This window comes from Rhinoderma darwinii, chromosome 12 (assembly GCF_050947455.1).
Source record: "Rhinoderma darwinii isolate aRhiDar2 chromosome 12, aRhiDar2.hap1, whole genome shotgun sequence".
Classification (NCBI taxonomy): Eukaryota; Metazoa; Chordata; class Amphibia; order Anura; family Rhinodermatidae; genus Rhinoderma; species Rhinoderma darwinii.
In genome coordinates this window covers 41215927-41234462 of record NC_134698.1, presented here as the reverse complement: position 1 = coordinate 41234462, position 18536 = coordinate 41215927, and the positions used below count along the sequence as shown (strand labels likewise).

Below are 18536 nucleotides of genomic sequence, written 5' to 3'. Positions count from 1 at the left end.
TGATCCTTTGGTATGGTCTCATTGGACCTAGAAGTGCGTTTTATCACGACTGTATTTTCAATTGACATTTTTTTATTTTTTCTAACAGTGAGTGGGAAATTATACGCTGCCAGTCCTGTGGATCCAGTGGTACACACATTGCGTGCTCCTCCGTTGAGCAGGTAAACCAGACATGGGAATGTGCAGAATGTCGGAGCATCAGCTTCTCTCCAGGTAACTGGGTGTCTTTGCTTTCATCAGTTTTTACCCTTTCTGTTTTAAAAGGCACCAGACAAACCATTATGAAGTAATTCTGCATTTTAAAAGCATTAGTTTCCTACAGTCACATGACGTTTTTCAAGCCAACTACAGGAGTGGATGGTAGAGAGAAGCATTTCCTTTATACTTTCCTTCCATTTGAATCCACTTGTTATTCCAGCCAATTAGTTCTTCTTTCTTTCAGTTACTATGGCGCTCATTGTGAAAAAGTATGTAGTAATGGAGATCTACCTATTCAACCGATGTATTGACTTTTACAACTCGACGTATTTGTTGCATACAAGTACATTTTCTCTACTGTAAGATGTTATTGACTATAGCTACTGTGGTCTGAAGTGTCAATTTAGTTTTCTGTCTTTGATTGCAGTAAAAAGATCACGCCCTGCATCTCTGAATTGGTCAGAAACCATTGATAATTCTGGGTTTCATGCTGAGCAGCCATCTCCAAAATGTAGAAGGCGATCAAAAAGATCAAGACAAGTTCTTTTAAAGTAAGTACCAAACACTGTGGCACTGAAAACCATGCTACTGTAATAATCCATGGACCTGAAGATATTGTGTGTGGAGGGGAAGGTAGAAATTGTTTACAGATTGTTTAACTGGCCCACTTCATTACAGGAGTTCAGCTCCGCTGTTAAAAATGTGCTGATAACAAGCTTGTTGATGGTTTCCAATGAAGAACAGCAGGCTGTAAAATAGGGCCATCGCAAAATAATTAATGAAAGGTTTCCACAACGTTATTAAACTTTTTTTTTTTTTTAGATTATAGCTGTATATGAAATGTGTTCATAGGTGAACATTAAGGGCTCATTCAGACAAGTGTAATACTCATCCGTGGGCTGTGCGTTGAAATCATACACCGCACACGGACCCATGCTATTCACACACGCGTTATTTTCACGCAGCATGTGTCCATTTCGTGAAACTCACTGCATGTCCTGTATTGGTGCATTTTCACGCACCCATTGAAGTCTACAGGTGTGTGAAAACCACGGACGACATCCTTGTGCTCTACGTGTTTCACGCATAAAATACATTGAAAAGCAGAGAAATAAATGTAAAAAAAGTGCTTGCACAGACATGAAAAACACATACCACACGCAAAGCACACTGATGGCAATATGCAACGGACACGGGCAAATGTAGGAAAAACGCTGCGTCTTTTTTATGCACGCAAAGCTGACACGCTCGTTTATATGTAGCCTAACTTCTTAGAATGACAACTGATTCAAATGTTGATAATTAAAGATGATACCCACCTCTGTAAGGCGCATCCACATCATTAGTGTACTTATATTTTCTGCAAAATTCCAAACATACCCCTAAAATTAATATTTGGATAGCTCCTATTTCTTTTGTAATGATGTAACAATATAACATTCCCATAGTGGCAGCTCTGGTTCCCTTATATTGTAGCGGAATATAATCATTGGCTTGTCAGAACTTGTGTGATCACCACTTTGTTCTTTTTTTTTTTTTTTGTCCAGGCAGGTACAAAAACATGTTTCTGTCATCCTGCAAGAGCTGAAGTCTCAGATAACTAGTTCCGTATTCACAATGAAAGTGCAAAGCAAGTACCTCTGGGACAGTTCCCTTATTTGTTTCCGCAAGAAAGGCTTTTCTCCATGCAGAACTCTGCAGATAACATTCACTGAAGATAATGGCAAATTAGCAGACGTATCTCTGCCCAGTTATTTTAAGCGGCTACTTGATGTCTTCCAGAGTTCCGACTTGTTTGAAGGATCTGACGGTAAAAATCTTTCGTTAAATATGAAAGGTAAGTCTAAGAGTTCACGTGAGGGAGATGTTTGTCATAAACTTTCAAGAAATAATCCTTTAGACACCAGTGAAAGTAGAAAGGTGGGCGAGGAGAGCCCCATATGTTTCTGGGAAGACAAATTAACCCGAGAGGGCTTCGGGTTCGGGTTGGAGGAGGATAATGTGGGGTAAGTGGGACGGCTGATCTATCAGGGGAGATTATAGGAGTACCACATTTTAAGGACATCTCTCAATAGGTTTTTTTCTATATTGTAAGATATTGAAATCGCTAGGTTTGGGCTCAAAATCGTATTTTTTTGTTTTTTCACTGCCGCGTTCTGAGTCCTAACTTTTTTTTTTTATTCTGTCTATATAGCCATATAAGGGCTTGTTTTTTGCAGGACAAATTGTATTTTTCAATTGCACCATTTTTGGGTGCATAGAATATATTGATTAACTTTTATTAACGTTATTTTAGGAAAGAATTGAAAATAAACCGCTATTCTAGTATTGATTTTCGCGTTATAAATTTACGCCGTTCACGAAAATACGGCATAAATAACATGTTACCTTTATTCTATGGGTCGGCACAATTACGGGGATACCAAATATGTAAAGGTTTTATGTTTTCCTACGTTTGCAAAATAAAAACTTTTTTTTATTTTTTAAATTACTTGTTTTTGCATCGCTGCATTCCAAGAGTCGTAACTTTTTTATTTTTCTGTCGATGTAGCTATATGTGGGCTTGTTTTTTGTGGGACAAGGTGTCGTATTTGGGGTACATGGGACTTATTGATTAACTTCATTTCTTTTTTTTTTTATGGGGGGAATGGTAGAAAAAAAAAGGGTATTGCAGTGGGACTAATAAAAAAGTCAAAAAAAAGTTTAATGAAGTGAAAAACCAAAACAGTGAAAAAAAAATTAAAAACCCACTTTTCCCCCTTACAAACTGCTTTATTATTAAAAAACTAAATAAAGTAAAAACTTTACACATATTTGGTATCGCCGCGTCCATAACGACCCCGACTATAAACTTGTTACATCATTTAACCCGCACGGTGAACGTCGTAGAAAATAAAATAAAAAAAAGCATGCAAAAATTGCTGCTTTCTGTGAATCCTGCCTTAAAAAAAAATGTGATCAAAAAGTTGCATCTACTCCAAAATTGTACTGATAAAAACTACAAGTCGTCCCGCAAAAAGTAAGCCCTCATACAATTCAATCGACGAAAAAAAAAAAGTTATGGCTCTTCAAATATAGAGACACAAAAACAAATAATTTTAAAAAAAATGTGTTTTCACTGTGTAAAAGTAGTAAAACATACAAAAACGATACAAATTTGGTATCGTTGCAATCGCAACAACCCACTGAATAAAGTTATTGCGTTATTTATACCACACGATAAACGTCGCAAATTTAGGATGCAAAAAAGTGTGGCGAAATTGCAGGGTTTCTTCTATTCCCCCCCCCCCCCAAAAAGTTAATGAATAAATTCTATGTACCCCAAAATGGTGCTATTAAAAATTACAACTTGTCCCGCAAAAAACAAGACCTTCTACCGCTATGTCGACGCAAAAATAAAAAGGCTATATCTCTTTGAATGAGACGATGGAAAAACGTAAAAAATGGCTTGGTCATTCTGGTCTGAAATAGGCGGGTTATTAAGGGGTTAAATATTTAAATCTATTAGCCTATGGCTCTGGCATGGCCTACTAGGCAGTTGCTGAAAACAGACCTGGGGGCCTTTGTTAAGCCCCCGGCTGCCATGGAAACTGATCGGTGCCCCGCAATATTGTTGCGGAGGTTCCGATGGGGTGACAGAGGGAGCTCCCTCCCTCTGTCAAACGCATTAGTTGCCGCTGTCGCTATTGACCGCAGCATTCAATGGGTTAAACTGCCGAAATCGGGAGAGCGCTTCGATTCCGGCAGTTGGGGCAGGAGCCAGGCTGTGTATAACAGCTATGCTCTTGCCGCTGATCTCGTGGGTACACTGGCAGTACCCTCCAAATCAGAGCGACTGATATATCTGTCGCTATGCAGGTACAAGCACCTGCTTGTGACTAATCTATCTGTTGTTAAGGGGTTAATATATTCCCTCACTGAGAGAGAAACAGACGCTGCCCATAGAAGTCTATGGCGGGGATAGCAAGAGCTGAGTGAGAAATTAACAGGCAGGTGTGCTGAAACTTCCTCCTGGTAAGAGTTGTCACCTCAGTGCTGGTTTCTTAGGTACGCTATCTAGTACGGTTGTACAATATTTTAGAGGTAAAAGAGCAGGAGTCTCCTCTTCTATATATATAGTTATATCGCTATCTGCAGCCTCATACACACACACTAACATTACTTCAGTGTCCTGATAATGAATATACATCACTACCAGCCTGGACGTAATGTTTATTCAGAATCCTGCCACTTCTGAATCTTTTCTGTGAGATTCTAGCAAGGCAAGCGTAATCTCGTTTGAAATGACAGGTTACATCGTAAGCTCGCAAGATTACGCTTGCCTTGCTGGAATCTCACATAGAATATTCAGAAGTGTCAGGATTCTGAATACACATCACGTCCTGGCTGGAGGTCATGTATATTCATTATCAGGACACTGCAGTAATGTTAGTGTTTGTGTATGAGGCTGCACATTGTGTATGACGCTGATTGGTCAGCGTCATACACTCCTCTGTACAACGCCCACTTGGTCTAAAGTAAAACACGCCCACTTGGGCATTAAGAACTCATTAGCATAAAGCTAAAAATTGCTCAAAGTGGTTTAAAATAGATTGTTTTTCGAAATAAAAAGCATTACTGTCAAGTACATTATAGCGCCGATCTCCTTATATAGGAGATAGGGCACTTATAATGTGGTGAGAGAGCCTCTTTAAGGAAATATAATAACTTGAGTATCCTATGTTGTAGCCTTCAACAAGACCTTTTTTTATGTGATCAATAATTATTTTTTGGTATAGATATCTTAATTTTGACATGACAAGCCAGTGTATATCAAAGTAACTCTTTTCTAGCTGACTGCAATTGAAACATTTTAACTGGTTCCCGACTACTATAAGGTCGGGGTCCTTAACCCCTTCCCGCACCTTGCATAACTGCAAGTCAAGGTGAGCAGTAACTTTGCACACCTTCACGTGCAGTTACGTCTGTACTTTGACGACAGTTAACCGCCAAGCGGCGCTACACCGCAGCGGGGGTTAACTGTGCAGGGTGTCTTCCCTGTTACCCATCAGTGGCCCGTCGCCGCTTATTTCAACAGTTAACCCCTTCGATGCGGCTGTCGATTGCAATCGTCGCATTTAAGGAGTTAAAGAGTCTCTGTCACCAGATTTTGCAACCCATATCTCCTATTGCAGCAGATCGGCGCTGCAATGTAGATAAGAGTAACGTTTTTTGTTTTTTTAAAGCAAGCATTTTTGGCCAAGTTATGACCATTTTTATATTTATGCAAATGAGGCTTTCTAAAGTACAACTGGGCGTGTATTGTGTGTAACATCTGGGCGTTTTTACTTCTTTTACTAGCTGGGCGTTGTGAATAGAAGTGTATGATGCTGACGAATCAGCATCATCAACTTCTCTTCGTTACCACCCAGCTTCTGGCAGTGCACAGACACACAGCGTGTTCTCGAGAGATCACGCTGTGACGTCACTTCCTGCCCCAGGTCCTGCATCGTGTCGGATGAGCGAGGACACATCGGCACCAGAGGCTACATTTGATTCTGCAGCAGCATCGGCGTTTGCAGGTAAGTCGATGTAGCTACTTACCTGCAAATGCTGATACTGCTGCAGAATCAACTGTAGCCTCTGGTGCCGATGTGGCCGACACGATGCAGGACCTGGGGCACTGCCAGAAGCTGGGTGGTAACGAAGGGAAGTGGATGATGCTGATTCGTCAGCATCATACACTTCTATTCACAACGCCCAGCTAGTAAAAGAAGTAAAAACGCCCAGATGTTACACACAATACACGCCCACTTGTACTTTAGAAAGCCTCATTTGCATAAATATAAAAATGGTCATAACTTGGCCAAAAATGCTCGTTTTTAAAAAAACAAAAACGTTACTCTTATCTACATTGCAGCGCCGATCTGCTGCAATAGGAGATAGGGGTTGCAAAATCTAGTGACAGAGCCTCTTTAAGCGCACATCAGCAGCCCCCACATGAAATCACGGGGGCTGGCGATGGCAACCGGACGCCAGACAATTGCTTCCGGGCTGCCATGTACAGAAGCCTATGAGGACCAGCCAGAGGCTGGTCCTCATAGACTTCCTCTCAAAGTGACTGTCATGTCACAATGACAGTTAGAATACATTACACGACGTAGGTAGTGTAATGTATTCCAGCAGCGTACAGAGCTGCAAGTCTAATAGTCCCCTAGTGGGACAAGTAAAAAAAAAGATAATAAAAATGTTTTATAACCGTTTAAAAATAAAAGTTATAAGTTACATAAACAAAAAATGTTTTCTTTCCTATAATAAATCTTTTATTATAGGAAAAAATGAACACGTTAAAGAACACTTATTTGCTATCGCTGCGTTCGTAACGAACCAAACTATAAAACTATAGTATTATTTTTCCCGCACGGTGAACACCCCAAAAAAAAAGTAAAAAACAATGCCAAAATCACAATTTTTTTTGATCACCACCCCTCCAAAAATATACAATAAAAAGTCGCAAAAAATAAGCCCTTACACAGCTTTTTTGACTGAAAAATAAAAAAGTTATGGCTCTCAGAATATGTGGACACAAAAAATAATTTATTTTATAAAAAAGTGATTTTATTGCGCAAATGCTGCAAAATGTAAAGAAAACTATATACATATGTTATCGCCGTAATCGTATCGACTTGAAGCATAAAGTAAAATGGTCATTTATAGCCCAGGGTGAACGCCGTAAAAAAAAAGAATAAAAAACATTGTCAGAATTTATGGTGTTTGGTCACCTTGCTTGCCAAAAAATGGAATAAAAAGTGATTTAAAAAAATCGCATGTACCCCAAAATGGTACCAATGAAAGCTACAGATTGTCCCGCAAAGAATAAGCCCTCACACGGCTCCGGTGGAGAAAAAATAAAGTTTTGGCTCTCAGAATATGGCGATTCAAAATGTGCAGTGTCCAAAAGCGGATAAGATCAGGCACCATTTATCAGTGCGACACTGGCCACAGATCTGCGGATTATTAATTGACCCCATTATTATACCCTCTTATGCCATGATGTACCCCTCACAGATTACATATACCCCCACATTATAAACTGAAATACCAGCAATACCCCAAACAGAACTACTACCAAGCTAAATCTGCGCTCCTAAAAGCCAAATGGCGCTCCCTCTCTTATGAGCACAGCGTGCCCAAACAGCAGTTTACGTCCGCAGATCTGGCATCGCCATACCCAGGAGAACCCGAAATGGCATATCCGTGCAATTTTCACTCTGCACCATCCGTTGCCTATAAACCCCTTCGTGCACCACGACTTAATAGCATGTGGTGGTGTGCGGGGGGGGATGTATAGAGCGGGCTCACGCGTTGAGCCCGTACCATATATGTTGCGGGTGTCAGCTGTGTATTACAGCTGACACCCGGGACTAACGGACAGGAACAGCAATCGCGCTGTTGCAGGAGCCTGTAAAAAGGACAATATATACTACAATACATTAGTATTGCAATTTATTGTTCCAGCGATCTAATGATCGCTGGTTCAAGTCCTCTAGGGGGTACTAATAAAATGTGTAAAAAAAAAAGTCAATATAGTTATTAGCGAAACAAATTAAATAAATATTTAAAGTCTGACAGAAAACCCTTTTCCCAATTTTTTTCACTAAGGCACTGTAAAAAATACACAAAATTGGTATCGCTGCGTCCGTAAAAGTCAGAACTATTTCAATATACTGTTATTTAACTCGCACGGTGAACGCCGTAAAAAATAAAGTATTTAAAACGCCAAAATCGCTGTTTTTTGATCACCTCCGCTCTTAAATAAAAAAAAATAAAAAAAGTTCATAAAAAGTGGTCAAAAAGTTCTACGTGCCAAAAATTGGTACCAATAAAAGCTACGGTAGGTCCCGCAAGAAATGAGTCCTCACACCGCTCTATTGACGGAAAAATATAAACGTTATGGCTCTTGGTGGGGAGTGGAAAACGAAAATAAAAAAGCAAAAAATGGATCAGTCCAGAAAGGGTTAATTAACCCCTTCCCGCTCCTGTACGTACTATTAGGTAATGGAGCGCGAACGCTATGGTTACCATGACCGAATAGTACGTCTCGGGAGTAACGGCCATTTCGGCCGTCCTCCCGACACATACAGGAGCGGTGACAGCTGATGTCTCGTACAGCAGCTACCACAGCTCCTACAGCAGGGACTGATCGCTGTGTCCCTGGTGATTAACCCCTGAAAAGCCGTGTTCAATAGCGATCACTGCTTTTTAGGGGTTAAGCTATAATCGCCAGCCTGCTATACTATAGTGGCTGGCGATGGTGACTATGGCAACCGGACACCAAACACTGGATGTGTAAAAATAAGAAAATAAAAGATTTAAAAGTAAAAATCCCCCCTTTTCCCTTATCAGTCCTTTATTATTAATAAAAATATATAAACAAACAAACTATACATCATTGGTATCGCCGCGTCCGTAACGGCCTGAACTACAAAATTATTTAGTTATTTATCCCGCGCGGTGAACGCCGTAAAAGAAAATAATAATAAACCGTACCAGAATCACAATTGTTTGGTTACTTCGCCTCCCAAAAAATGGAATAAAAAGAGATCAAAAAGTCGCATGTACCTAAAAATGGTACTGATCGAAACTACAGTTCATTACGCAAAAAATAAGTCCTCGCACGGCTTTATTGATGGAAAAATAAAAACGTTATGGCTCTTAGAATAAGGTAACACAAAAAGTGAATGATTTTTTACAAAACGTATTTTATTGTGCAAATGCCATAAGACATAAAAAAAAACCTATAAACATATGGTATCGCCGTAATCGTATCGCCCCGCAGAATAAAGTGAATGTCATATATAGCGCACGGTGAACGCTGTAAATAAAATCGAATAAAAAAACAATAGTAGAATTGCTGTTTTTTAGTCACCACGCCACCTAAAAATAGAATAAAAACTGATCAAAAAGCCACATGCACCCCAAGAAAACTACAATGAATTCCTCAAGGGTTCTAGTTTCCAAAATAGGGTCACTTTTGGGGGGTTTCCACTGTTTTGGCAACACAAGACCTCTTCAAACCGGACATGGTGCCTAATAAAAAAGAGGCCTCAAAATCCACTGGGTGCGCCTTTGCTTCTGAGGCCGGTGCTTCACCACACTAGGGCCACATGTGCGATATTTCTCAAAACTGCAGAATCTGGTCCATACGTATTAAGTTGCGTTTCTCTGATAAAACTTTTTGTGTTATAAAAAAAATTGTATAAAGAGTATTTTCTGACAAAAAAATAAAAGTAAATTTCACCTCTACTTTGCTCTAAATTTCTGTGAAACACCTAAAGGGTTCATAAACTTTCTAAATGCTGTTGTGAATACTTTGAGGGGTCTAGTTTCTAAAATGGGATAAGGGTTTCTAATATATAGGCCCCTCAAAGCAACTTCAGAACTGAACTGTAACCTAAAAAAAAAAAAAAAATTAGGCAATACTTCGCTTCTTACATTATACTGATAATGAGCCGTGCCCACCCCGAGATGACCCCAGTTTTGACCGTTTGTATAAACGGAGACCCCTATTAGACCGTTTCAGTGCCCGGTTTTCCCAAGCATACACCCCCGAGAAGTGTATTTCTATTGATGAGTCTTTGGTACATTTTAAAGGGAGGGTTCAATTCCGCCAGTACCTGCCGGGTTAGAGGGCAAGGTATGGTGTGAAGATGTATAAGCTGTGCGAGAGTGCATCAGAGTATACCTACAGGTTTAGGATATATGAAGGGAAGGACAGCAGTATTCAGCCACCAGAATGCCCCTCCCCCCCCCTTTACCGGGAGTTAATGCAAAAATTGTGTGGGATTTGGTGCACCCACTGCTGGACCAGGGTCACCACCTCTACCTGGATAATTTTTATACCAGCGTCCCACTCTTCAAGTGCCTCGCTCCCAGAAGTCATGCGGCACTGCTAGAAGAAATCTGAGAGGCCTCCCTAAGACTCTGCTTGGGCAAACAAGAAGGGGTGAGAGCAGGGAAAAATCAAGCAGCAACATATTGTCAAGTACAAGACAAGAGAGATGCCACACCAGTACTCATGTACCTGTACGAGGTACCAGTACAGAGACACCCAAACCAGACTGCATCCTGGACTACAATTGGTACATGGGAGGGGTGGACTTGTCAGATAAAGTCCTGAAGCCCTACAGCGCCATGCGGTGTGGTATAAGAAGCTGGCCGTGCACCTCATACCGATGGCTTTGTACAATGTGTACGTGCTACGTCGATGTGCAGGCCAGAGGGGAACTTTCCTGGAATTTCAAGAGGTGATTATCAAGAACCTAATCTTTAGGGACCAAGAAGTGGGGGGGCACCCAGTACTTCTGGAAGCGAGGCCACACACATCGTACCAGGGCAACACTTTCCAGGAGAAGTTCCCCAAACTGGCAAGAAGGGAAAAAGTCAAAAGAGGTGCAAAGTCTGCTATAAGAGGGGGTAAGGGAGGACACAATATATCAATGTAACGCGTGTCCCTAAAAACCAGAGCTCTGTATGAAAGTGTTTTAAAATGTATCATACATCCCTTGGTTTATAATTCACCCCAATTTTACTTACCCTGATGCACTCCGCACATCTTATCCCCCTCGTCTTTCCCCTCTGTGCCCTGCTGTGTGCCCAGGCTGCTGATAACAGCCACATGTAGGGTATTGCCGTACCCAGGAGAACCCACATTACAGTTCATGGGGTGTATGTCTCCGGTCAAAATGCTCACTACACCTTTAGATGAATGCCTTAAGGGTGTAGTTTTTAAAACGGGGTCACTTCTTGTGGGTTTCAACTGTACTGGTACCTCAGGGGCTTCTGCATACATGACTTCGCACCAGAAAATCCCCAGTAGGCCAAATGGTGGTCCTTTCCTTCTGAGCCCTCCCATGGGCCCAAACCGCAGATTATCACCACAAATGGGGTATTGAGGCATAAGAAATTTTCAGCCAAAACTACATATTATTGGAAAAAATTAATTTTGTTTTATTTCCCAGCCCAATTCAAATAAGTTCTGTGAAAAAACTATGGGGTCAAAATGGTCACAACACTCATAAATGAATTCCTTGAGGGGTGTAGTTTCCAAAATGGGTTCATTTCTGGTTGGTTTCCATTGCTTTGGTACCTCGGGGGCTCTGCAAATGCGACATGGCACCCGAAAACCAATCCAGCAAAATCTGGACTCCAAAGAACAAATAGCGCTCCTTTCCTTCTGAGCCCTCCCATGGGCCCAAACAGCAGTTTATCACCACAAATGGGGTATTGCCGCACTCAGGACAAATTGGGCAACAAAATGGAGTATTTTATTACTTGTGAAAATAAGAATTTATGAGCTAAAACTACATATTATTGGAAAAAATATATTTTTTTAAATTCCCAGCCCAATTCAAATATGTTCTGTGAAGAAACTATGGGGTCTAAATGGTCACATTACCCATAAATGAATTCCTTGAGGGGTGTAGTTTCCAAAATTTGGGTCACTATTGGGGGATTCCTACTGTTTTGGCACCTCAACACCTTTTCAAACCTGGCATGCTGCCTAAAATATATTCTAATAAAAAAGAGGCCTCAAAATGCACTAGGTGCTTTCTTGCTTCTAGGGCTTGTGTTTTATTCCACGAGCGCAGTAGAGCCACATGTGGGACATTTCTAAAAACTGCAGAATCTGGACAATACATATTTAGTAGTGTTTCTCTGGTAAAACCTTCTGTGTTACAGATTTTTTTTTTTATAAAATTGAAATTCAGCAAGAAAAATGAAATTTGCAAATTTTACCTCCACTTTGCTTTAATTCCTGTGAAATGCCTGAAGGGTTAAAAAACGTTCTAAATGCTGTTTTGAATACTTTGAGGGGTCTAGTTTTTAAAATGGGGTGTTTTATCAGGGTTTCTAATACATAGGCCCCTCAAAGCCACTTCAGAACTGAACAGGTACCTTAAAAAAAAGGCTTTTGAAAATTTTCTTAAAAATATGAGAAATTGCTGTTTATGTTCTAAGCCTTGTAATGTCCTAGAAAAATAAAAGAATGTTCAAAAAACAATGCCAATCTAAAGTAGACATATGGGAAATGTGAACTAGTAACTATTTTGGGTGGTATAACCGTCTGTTTTACAAGCAGATGCATTTAAATTCAGAAAAATGCTATTTTTTCAAAATTTTCTCAAAATTTTGCCATTTTTCACCAATAAACACTGAATATATCGACCAAATTTTACCACGAACATGAAGCCCAATGTGTCACGAGAAAACAATCTCAGAATCGCTTGGATAGGTTTAAGCATTCCGACGTTATTACCACATAAAGTGAAATATGTCAGATTTGAAAAATGGGCTCTGAGCCTTAAGGCCCAAACTAGGCTGCGTCCTTAATGGGGTTAATTTCTAATAAAAAAACATTTATGACCACATGTGGGGTACAGCCGTACTCGGGAGAAATTGCTTTGCAAATGTTGGTGTTCTCTTTCCTCCTTTATTCTTGGAAAATTAAGAAAGTCTTTAGAATTAGGCCGTGAAAATGAATATCAACATTATTCCCACTAAAGACTTTCTTAATTTTCCAAGAATAAAAGAGGAAAGAGAACACCAACATTTGTTAAGCAATTTCTCCCGAGTACGGCTGTACCCCACATGTGGTCATAAACTGCTGTTTGGACCCACAGCGGGGCTTAGAAGGGAAGGAGCGCTATTTGGCTTTTGGAGCGAAGATTCAGCTGGAATAGTTTTTGGGTGTCATGTCGCATTTGCAAAGCCCCTGAGTTACCAAAACAGTGGAAATACCCTAAAAGTGACTCCATTTGGGAAACTACACCACTTAAGGACTATCTAGGGGTATAGTGAGCATTTTGACCGCACAGGTCTTTTGCAGAATTGATTAGAATTAGGCCGTGAAAATGAATATCAACATTATTCCCACTAATCAATTCTGCAAAAGACCTGTGCGGTCAAAATGCTCATTATACCCCTAGATAGTCCTTAAGTGGTGTAGTCACTTTTAGGGAATTTCCACTGTTTTGGTAACTCAGGGGCTTTGCAAATGCGACATGACACCCAAAAACTATTCCAGCTGAATCTTCGCTCCAAAAGCCAAATAGCGCTCCTTCCCTTCTAAGCCCCGCTGTGGGTCCAAACAGCAGTTTATGACCACATATGGGGTATTGCCGTAATCGGGCGAAATTGCTTTATAAATGCTGGGGTGCTATTACTCCTTTATTCCTTGTAAAAATTAAAAATGTCTAAGTTTTTTCAGCAACAAAAGACTAATTCAAATACATTTAGCATAAAAACTGTTAGGTGAAAATGCTAACTATTCAGCTAGATAAATTCCTTGAGGGGTGTAAGTTTCCAAAATGGGATCGCTTTTGTTTTTTTTACAGTTTTGGCACCACAAGACCTCTTCAAACCTGACATGGTGCCTAAGATATATTCGAAAAAAAAGGAGGCCCCAAAATCTGAGGCCTGTGTTCAGTCCATTACCACACTATGGCCACATGTGGGATATTTCTAAAAACTGCACAATCTGGGCAATATATATTGAGTTGCATTTCTCGCGTAAAACCTTGTGGTACAGAAAGAACTGTATTACAAATGAATTTTTCCAAAAAGAGATGAAACTTTTAAATTTCACCTCTACTTTGCTCTAGATCCTGAGAAACACCTATGCGGTTAAAACACTTTCTGAATGCTGTTTTGGATACTTTGAGCGGTGCAGTTTTCGAAATGGGGTGATTTATGATATACTTTCTAGTATAGAAGGCCCTCAAAGCCGCTTCAGAACTGAACTGTTCCCTGAAAAAATGGGCTTTTGAAATTTTCTTGAAAATGTGAGAAATTGGTGCTTAAGTTCTAAGCCTTGTAACGTCCTGGAAAAATAAAAGAATGTAAAAAAAAACAATGCAAATATAAAGTAGACACATGGGATATGTGAAATAGTAACTATTTTGTGTGGTATTACTGTCTGTCTTACAAGCAGATACATTTAATTTTAGTAAAAATTCAATTTTTTGCAAGTTTTTCCAAATTTTGGTGTTTTTCACACACATTAAATTTATCGACGACATTTTTTTACTAACAAAGTACAATATGTCTCGAGAAAACAATCTCTGAATAAGTCTGATAGGTAAAAGCATTCCCAAGTTATTACTGCATAAGGTAACACACATGTCAGATTTGAAAAAATAAGTTTTGTCCTCAAGGCCTAAACAGGCTCAGTCCTGAAGGGGTTAAAACTTGCGCCATAGGGTATTTGCAGCGTGGGTTTTAACTGGCTGCCCGAGCGATCGGGCAACTGAATCTCCGGTCCCCAGCAGTCCGTGGCTGCCGGGGATCCTGAGGAGAAGATGGAAGCAGCTTTCGCTGAGCGCTGTGCATATGAATGGAGGCAAATCCGCTGTGTATATGTATATTGGTCCTGATGATCATGTGACTGGTCACATGATCGCCGGGTACCGTTAGTGGCAGGCTGCTGCTGGGTCTAACTAGACCCAGCACTGCCCTATTAGTGACAATAGACACTATGAGAGGGTTGATGTCCCGTGTAACTGTACAGCCCCAGTTACAGTGGAGTAAAATGGTGTAGAAGTCTCTTCTGACCTTTTTGAGGGACAGGCCATAATAAAAGTAAAATAAAGTGCAAAAAAATGAATAATAAATATACGTAAAATACCCTCCAAAAAAAACGTGTCCCCCGCCTTCTTTGTCGTGACGCTAGCCCTGACCCAATTACCCTAAAATAGACATGTAATATGTCAAAATTTACGGTAGACAATGACCATCACAAATAAAAGGTCTATTTTAGGGTACAACTAGATTATCAAAAAAAATTAGCTGACAATTAAAAAAATCATATCTTTTTTTTTTTTTGCTATAATTTTCAAACTTTAAAGTGTAGCTAAATGTTTGACAAACTTCTGACATGTCATGGAGACATATCAAAAGTTTGGATTGGTGGGGGTCCGAGCACTGAGACCCCCGCCAATCTCTAGAACGAAGAAGCTGAAGTGCTCGTATGAGCGCTCGGCTGCTTCGTGTGTGTTCGGCTTTTTCCGGAAATAAATATCAGTGTACGGACTCAATAGAGAGTTTATGAGCCCGTACATGATACATCGGTTTTCCGGAAAAAGCCGAGCAGAAACTAAGCAGCTGAGCGCTTACACGAGTGCTTCAGCTGCTGTGTTCTAGCGATTTGGTGGGGGTCTCCGTGCTCGGACCCCCATCAATCCAAACTTCTGACATGTCACTATGACATGTCAGAAGTTTGTCGAGCGTTTAGCTACACTTTAAGCCTAGAAATGATAAATTTGCAAAAAAGGGTGTGTATAAAAATGATTAAAAAAAAAAACCTGCATTGTCTACGACAAAAAAGATTGCAAAAATCCTGTCACTAGCCCAACAAATAAAGAAGTTATAGCCATTTAACTAACGCGTGCTAAAAATGCCTAAACGGTGTCTGGTTCCAAAGACTGAAAATAGCCCGATCCTGAACCGATTAACCCCTTCAAGACCGAGCTCATTTTGGCCTTCAGGACCAGCCCCATTTTTTTCAAATCTGACGTGTCACTTTATGTGGTAATAACTCTGGAATGCTTTTGCCTAACCAAGCGATTCTGATATTGTTTTCTCGTGACATATTGTACTTTATCTTAGTGGTAAAATTTGGTCAATAAATTGCTTATTTGTAAAAAACACCAAAATCCGAGAAAATTTGCAAAAATTATGATTTTTCTAATTTTAAATGTATCTGCTTGTAAAACAGATACTAATACCACACAAAATAGTTACTATTTCACATATTCCATATGTCTACTTTATATTTCGATCGTTTTTTGAAAATGTTTTATTTTTCTAGGACGTTACAAGGCTTAGTACTTTACCAGCAATTTCTCACATTTTCAAGACAATTTCAAAAGGCGATTTTTACAGGGACCAGTTCAGTTCTAAAGCGACTTTGAGGGCCTTATGTACTAGATAGACCCCATACATCACCCCATATTAAAAACTGCACCCCTCAAAGTATTCAAAACAGCATTCAGAAAGTTTCTTAACCCTTTAGGCGTTTCACAGGAATTAAAGCAATGTAGAGGGGAAATTGACAAATTTTATTTTTTACCAGAAGGTTTTACCAGAGAAACGCAACACAATATTTATTTCCCCAGATTCTGCAGTTTTTAGAAATATCCCACATGTGGCCCTAGTGTGATAATGGACTGAAATACCGGCCTCAGAAGCAAAGGAGCACCTAGTGGATTTTGTGGCCTCCTTTTTTTTTTTTTTTAGAATATATTTTAGGCACCGTGTCGGGTTTGAAGAGGTCTTATAGTGCCAAAACAGTGGAAATCCCCCAAAAGTGACACGGTTTTGGAAGCTGCACCCCTCAAGGAATTTATCTAGGGGTATAGTTAGCATCTTGACCCCACAGGTCGTCTTCTATATTTATTGGAGTTTGCCTGTGAAAGTGAAAACCTACTTTTTTTCTGAAAAAATATAAAAAAAAATATTTGCAAGGAATAAAGAATAAAATGCACCCCGAAACTTGTAAAGCTACTTCTCCCGATTACAGCAATACCCCATATGTGGTACTAAACTGCTGTTTGGACCCACGGCAGAGCTCAGAAGGGAAGGAGCGCCATTTGGATTTTGAAGCGCAGGTTTTGCTGGATTGGTTTTCAGTGCCATGTCGCGTTTGCAACGCCCTGGAGGGAGCAAAACGGTGGAAATCCCCCAAAAGTGACCCCATTTTTTAGACTACACCCCTCAAGGAATTTTTGTAGGGGTATAGTTAGCATTTTGACCCCACAGCTTTTTTGCTGAATTTAGTGGAATTAGGCCGTGAAAATTAAAATTAAATGTTTAATTTTTACAATGAATAAAGGAGAAAAATCACCCCAAAATTTGTAAAGCAATTGGTCCTGATTACAGCAATACGCCATATGTGGTAATAAACTGCTGTTTCGACCCACGGCAAGACTCAGAAGGGAAGGAACAATATTTGGCTTTTGGAGCTGAAATTTAGCTGGAATGGTTTTCGGGTGTCATGTCGCATTTGCAAAGCCCCTGAGGTACCAAAACAGTGGAAACCTCCCAAAAGTCCCTTTAGGGGACTGGAACGATCGATCATTAGGTCGCTGGTACAATACACTGCAGTACTAATGTATTGCAGTATAATATCATTTTTACAGCCATGAGCCCACTCCATATATAACCCCCCGCACCACGACATGCTATTAAGTCGTGGTGCGCGAAGGCGTTAATGCGCAGCGGATGGTGCAAAGTGAAAATTCAAATTTTACACTGATATGCCATTTTAATGCACAATATGTTGTGCCCAGTTTGTGCCACTGAAGACAAATACCTCATACAATGTTGAGCGGGTTCTCCCGGATATAAAATATCATATATGTGGACGTAAGCTGGTGTTTGGGCACGCTGTGGGGCTCAGAAGGGAGGGAGCGCCATTTGGCTTTTGGAGCGCAGAGTTTGCTTGGTAAATGTTCTTTTTGGAGTTTTGCTGGTATTTCAGTTTATGTTGTGGGGGTATGTGTAACTTGGGCAGAGTACATCAGAACATAATAAGAGGGTATAATAATTCGGTAAATAAATAATAATCCGCAGATATGTGGCCAGTGTCGCACTGATAAATGGCGCCCGATCTTATCAGCTTTTGGACACTGCACCATTTCTGTCGCTATATTCTGAGAGCCAGAACATTTTTTATTTTTTCTTCACCGGAGCCGTGCGAGGACTTATTTTGTTGCGGGACAATCTGTAGTTTTCATTGGTACCATTTTAGGGCACATGTGATTTTTTTATCACTTTTTATTAGATTTTTTTTGGCAAGCAAAGTGACAAAAAAAACAAATTCTGACAATGTTTTTTGTCTTTTTTTTTTTTACACTTTTCACCATGCGCTATAAATTACATTTTACTGTATTCTGCGGGTCGATACGATTACGGCGATAACAGATGTATAGAGTTTTTTTTATGTTTTGTGGCATGTGTGCAATAAAATCACTTTTCGATAAAATTATTTATTTTTTGTGTCACCATATTCTGAGAGCCATAACTTTTTTATATTTCAGTCAAAAAAGCTGTGTAAGGGCTTGTTTTTTGCGGGACGGGTTGTAGTTTTTATTGGTACTGTTTTAGGGTACATGCGACTTTTTGATCAATTTTTATTCTATATTTTTGGATGGTTGATGACCAAAAAAATAGTGACTCTGACATTGTGTTTTAATTATTTTTTTTGCGCTGTTCACCGTGCGGGAAAAATAATATTATAGTTTTATAGTTTGGGTCGTTGTGAACACGGTGATACCAAATATGTGTACTTTTTTTTAACA

General features: G+C 39.9%; 1 protein-coding gene across 1 annotated transcript in view; it reads left to right on the top strand.

Moving 5' to 3' along the window:
• Positions 1 to 18536, top strand: part of G2E3 (G2/M-phase specific E3 ubiquitin protein ligase) — a 95349-nt gene that overhangs the window by 64489 nt on the left and 12324 nt on the right. Inside the window, exons 9-11 of the mRNA XM_075844936.1 lie at positions 89 to 213; positions 626 to 749; positions 1746 to 2035. Coding sequence (XP_075701051.1) covers positions 89 to 213; positions 626 to 749; positions 1746 to 2035 — 539 coding nt within the window. The remainder of the gene's footprint in view (positions 1 to 88; positions 214 to 625; positions 750 to 1745; positions 2036 to 18536) is intronic.